This window comes from Pteropus vampyrus, unplaced genomic scaffold (genome assembly GCF_000151845.1).
Source record: "Pteropus vampyrus isolate Shadow unplaced genomic scaffold, Pvam_2.0 Scaffold6, whole genome shotgun sequence".
Classification (NCBI taxonomy): domain Eukaryota; kingdom Metazoa; phylum Chordata; class Mammalia; order Chiroptera; family Pteropodidae; genus Pteropus; species Pteropus vampyrus.
Genome location: NW_011888787.1, coordinates 5,372,473 through 5,377,897, shown reverse-complemented (window position 1 = coordinate 5,377,897; position 5,425 = coordinate 5,372,473). Strand labels below are relative to the sequence as shown.

Below are 5,425 nucleotides of genomic sequence, written 5' to 3'. Positions count from 1 at the left end.
GGGTCTCGTTATCTTCACCAGGTCTACATGTGGATGAGGATCCTCGGGGACAGCTCCTCTCAGTGTGGACACCTATAACTAAGGAAATAAGTTACTCATTTCCCTCCCCAAACACAATATATGAGAAAGAAATAGAAAAAGTGTAGCAGAACTCCCATTCAGAAATGAGGAGGGGGCAGGTACCGTAGATATATAACAATCACTGGCCCATAACATAAAATTATGGTTGGGAACTATGCAAACGATTGCCTCTGCAATGTCCCAAAGCACCAATGTCATTGGTGAGCACTCGCTGCGTGTATTACATTCTATTTACCAACTAAGATAGACATTAGGCCATTTTTCTAAAAGGCACAGAATCAACTACCCTCATGGATTCTAAAGAGAAGCATCTAACATATTACGCCATCAAACCATATGTCTGCAGAGGCTAGAGAAAGCGCCTAAGGGGAAGGAATATTACATAGCTTCATGGCATAAACTTTAGTCATTTTGCTTATAAATTAGTAAAACCAGGCTATGGTTAAATCAGTTCTTCACTGTGATCACGTTAAAATTAAACTTTCAAAAGCAACAGTTTCATACTCTGCTCTGCCCCTTACATGACAGAAAAGCAATCAAGTAGAATTTAATCTTCTAAAAGCTCCAATAGCTGGGATTATTTTAGTAATATTTACTCAATTGCTGAGCCATACCTAATTTTCTTTAGGTCAAGATTTCAATTAGTCTTTATTTTTTTTTAAAAAATCAATGAGTTGACTCAGTTTCTACCACCTACATCCTGATCCCTTAACACTTTAGGTTGGCAGCACCTGACACTTCGATTTCATTTTAGTTAGTACCTAACTAAACATTCATAGTTTAACTGAACAAGTCAAAATATGGAAAAGCAATTCCAAAACTGTTCTGGTCCCGCTACCTCCAGTCCCTGGGGATCCACGGTCTAGCTCATGCGTTCTCTACTGGGGGGGATTTTACCCCACAGCGCACCTTTGGCAATGTCTGGAGACATTTTTAGTTGTCACAACTGGGGGGTCTATTGGCATCTAGTGGGTACAGGACACAGATGCTGCCAATAATCACCCTACAATGCACAGGAAACCCCATGACAAAGAATTATTTGTCAATAGTGCCACTTTTGAGAAACCCTAGACAGACTTCCATTATTTTCTGGATAGTTGATACGATATAAAACATACTTCAAACACCATTCACAAAATACCATCAGAATCTAATTAGTCATTCGTTCAATAAATATCTATTGAGTAATCACTAAGTGGCAGACATTGTGAAGATAGAAGGAAAGAAAATCACCATCCTTAGAAATCGTCCACTGGGGACAATCAACTTACAAATTCTTAACGAGAGAATTCACTACTGTATGTTAGCTACTTTTATTAAGAGCCTAGTTGTGAGAAGTGATGGGTGAAATTGTGAGAAGTGATGGGTGAAAAGTTACTTGAAGGCTATCCAGTCTATCTACATATCTAGGCAATAGATGTCCTTGCATTAAGCTGGATGATATTTGGGTCGTGTTATCTTAAGTCTTTGAAGAAATCCCTTCAATCAGCTCCATGTTAAAGTTATGCTCTGTGTTCATTGAAGAACATCTAAGAAAAGTCATGTGAAATCCATTATGAACTTCTCACAGAAATTGTATATGTATCGAAACTACAAGTAAATTTCTTTTAGAAGTTAGAATTGAAATGTTTCTTCCTCTCTGATGACAACTATATAACTATTTCTCTTCACTCTGACTGCAGATCACTTACGGAGCTAAATCTGAGGCTCGGCTGAAACAATTGTGTAGGCCTTTACAGCCTGAACACTTGTGTTCTTCCCCATTCCTAACCCAGCTGGTCTTAACTGGTATTTTCGTTTTCCCCATTCTGGATTCTCTAGTTATTTATACTTTACCATAATTTTATTAAGTCTGTTCTTCCCATATGTTGTCTCAATTAATGTATAAAATGTGGTCTGGTATGAATAAAATTAAAATGAGGCAGAGTGACAGGAAAACGATTACAACGGTACCGCTAGACATATGTGTGTACTGACTGCTTTCACAGATTGAAGGAGACCCTTAACGAAGGCAGCGAGGGTCACAGAAACTTCCCGAAAGAGCTCGCGACTAAGTTGAACACTGATAGACTAGATGTTACTTAAATAAAGCTTCGAGGGTGAGGAAATGTTTTAGGCAAGAAATAAAAGCAGGTGCCAAAAGCACAGAGGTGAGGCAGAATCTGGTGCATTCAGGAAACTGAAAGTGGTTTGCTTTCGCCAGAACGGAGGGTGTTTCGGGAAGTGGCGAGACATGACACTGAAGACTTTGAACTCTGGCCTAAGAAGCATAATAAAAAAGGTGACAGCAGTCAGGAATTACCTGCAATAATCCAGGGAAAAGATGACACCCACAAATGATGACTCCATCAGATCCACACAATTCAGGCATCTTTAATTAGTAAAACACCCTAAAACCGATTAGAGAAGAATCCAAATCCTTCCCTCACCCCCATTCCCAACCCCTCACCAACATTAACTTTTACAACATCTCCTGGAAAAATGGGGTCACTCACCAACAGGCATGAGAGGAATAAGTTAATGGCGTTTAGACAAAAACACGAGAATCCTGATTCCTAGATTTCCCATTCTCCTTTTCAGCTGACATTATCTGGACTTATAAGCAGCTCCAATGAGAAAAACTAAAGGACTCTGATAGCTATTCATCTCATTCCAGACAGGCAGCACGACTCTTACGATTTTATGTCTCCAATTGTACCAATTACAGTTTCTAATACAGAAACAAAACTGTTCAGTGTCTCAGTCCTCGCCTCGCTTTGTTTCACGGAGATCTGCATTTCCAAGTTCCCGGGCTCCAACAGCAGTTCCGTTAGGAACAGACAGCCGGCAGCGTCCTGTGCACTGAGGTAGGCTTTCCATGGCTGAGCCCCAGCCTTGCTCACCGCGATGGTCTGGATGTTCACCACCTGCAGGGCCACCTGGAGGGTGTCAGGATGGACTACTCCCTGCCAAGGGCACACCTGCTGATGAGCGACTTTGAGGCTAAGCCACGTTTTCTCAAAAGACTCAGGAGTCATCTGGTGACTGGGCACTAGCATGAGGGCTCCAGAGTCAGGGAGTGCTTGTACCCTCTCCTTGTTCTCTTCAGGAATCAGGGGTCCTGAAAGAGTCAGAAAGCTTGTGTAAGAGATGTGCTTCACCTATAGGAACCACGTGTTTTACCCAGATTTCCCAAAGTACACAATGTAACTTTTCTCTTTGGATAACTGACTTAAACAGCCAGTAAGGAACTTCTTTCTTGCTCATAAAACTTCAAATTCAGGTAATAGTCTGAGATTTAGCTAGGGTACTCTACCACTAGGCATTGCAAAAGATAACAATTTTTCACGACAAGATATAGAGTAAGGACTACTTTGACCTGATGTGGCGAAGGATGCAGTCTTAGGAAGGTCTGGGCCACGACGCTCTGCCCCCTGGAGTTTAGAGATGGTTGCCCAGCGGGCTTTGCCATATACTGGCACCAGCGTGTTGAAGTCTGAGGCCCAGCTATTCACAGGTCTTTCTGCCTGATCCTCCAAGAGTCGAAGAGAAGTGTCCGATTTAGGGCTACATAGGATCCGCTTAACCTCATCAACGCCAGCTAGGAGGAGACGATAATAGAAGAGGCCTCGGTCCCGTACTGCCATATCCTTTTCTTCCTCTGAGGTAAGACAACAGATGAATTAATTTAAAATGAAAACACTCTCCTCCTACCCCTGTGACAACCAAAATAGGAGAAAAAAATAAAGGAGGCAGGAGGCCCAAGAAAACATCAACATCTTCTTCTTGAGCCCCAGACCCAGAAGAGAAGAAAAAGATGGAGGGAAGAAACCCTACCAAACATTAGCATTTTCTTCTTGGATCTCAGATGGGACTCATCAAACAATGAAAGCTGCGGGAATTTTTACTATTGGTCCTGGCAAGTACTATTTCTTTCTGGAGAACCTACCTATGCAGTAATGTAACAGACGCCCCAGCGTGTCCTGGCACTCGGCAGGTCGTGAGAGGAAAAGGCGCAGCAGGGCAGTGAGCAGCTCCATTTTAACAGCCGGAAATGTCTCTGACTTCACATTCTCTACAAAGTCTTCCAACACATAAGGAGCATTGGGAATTCTTTCCCCATGGACCCCGAGTAGCCAAATAAGTGCCTGCTTCCCCTGGAGAAGGAAGGAATAACAACAGGTGCTCAATATTTGTCTGTCCAAAACACAGCAGGCAGTACACAGCTGCAGGTTCTGCTTTTCTACTCATGTCAGCAGAAAAGGTATAATCTTTTATTTATTTCAACTTGCGCTGTGTCGATCCCACCTACTACATTCTTTACAACTAATAGGAATGAAATTGCACCACACAAGACTCTCGTGGCCTATGCTGATAAAGCAATAGGCTTCCTCAGCTATGGGGTCTCTACCCCAATTTGGGGTTTAATGTTCCCATGAAAGCTACAGAAAAATTATTCTAAATTACTTCATGAAAGTGGTGATTAACCTACAGTGCACATCTGTGAAGCTTCTTAAAAACACATGTGTCTCGGTCCACCACTCCTGAACATTTAAATCAGTAGATCTAGATGAAGCCCGAATATTTGTAAAAATTCCCCAAGTGATTCTGCTGTTCATTCCTGCTGAAAACTCCATGGTCTAAATCTCTGACTCAAAATTGTTCCAGGGAACAACGGTATCAAAGTATTTGTAATAAAAACTATAGATAAACTTTAAAGTTTTTGTAATTTACATCCCATCTAAACGTAAAAGAGAACCTGAAGTGGCAATCAAGTCTAAGAATTTCCACTTCAGACATTGGGTACAAAGAACAGATTCCGTTTCAGACAGCAGGGTCCCAAGCAATCCCCCTCTGCCTAGAAGTAAAGGAGAATGACAGTCTACCTCGCTGTCTTGAATGTTCTCCTCACAGCCGGGCAGGGCCTGACACACAGCTTCTGTACACTGAGGACACAACCAAACCAGGTCTCGGAAAGCTTGCACCACCACTACGACACAGCTCAGGGTACAAGAGCACAGGATTAGAGCCTCCACGCAAAAAGGAATCTTAGGAAAAGTCACATGCTCAGACTAAATTGCTAGTGAATGTCTGTAGAATGGGTGCCGGAGGGGTGCTCAATGGTTATCTGAGGAATGTATGACGTGGGCAATACTTTCTTGAATGAATGTTGCTCTCATTAGATCACCATGAGGATAAATGAACTCATATATGTGAAAGCACTCCATACGATGTAAAGCTGTAGGCAGATGTTGGTTAATGTTGTTGAATGATATTCTTGAAGACATTATAAACGGAGCTACCAGGGCTGGGGCTACGGTGAGACAAGCAAGGTGCTGAGGGTGTAAAATTTAAGGACATGCAG

At 42.2% G+C, this 5,425-nt stretch overlaps 1 protein-coding gene across 1 annotated transcript in view; it reads right to left on the bottom strand.

Moving 5' to 3' along the window:
• Positions 1-2,434: 2,434 nt before the first annotated feature.
• AP4B1 (adaptor related protein complex 4 beta 1 subunit) overlaps positions 2,435-5,425 on the bottom strand; it is a 9,242-nt gene continuing 6,251 nt past the window's right edge. Inside the window, exons 8-11 of the mRNA XM_023534940.1 lie at positions 4,947-5,132; positions 4,010-4,217; positions 3,440-3,721; positions 2,435-3,181 (exon numbers count right to left, since the gene is read on the bottom strand). Of these exons, the coding sequence (XP_023390708.1) occupies positions 2,754-3,181; positions 3,440-3,721; positions 4,010-4,217; positions 4,947-5,132 (1,104 nt within the window). The 3' untranslated portion in view covers positions 2,435-2,753. The remainder of the gene's footprint in view (positions 3,182-3,439; positions 3,722-4,009; positions 4,218-4,946; positions 5,133-5,425) is intronic.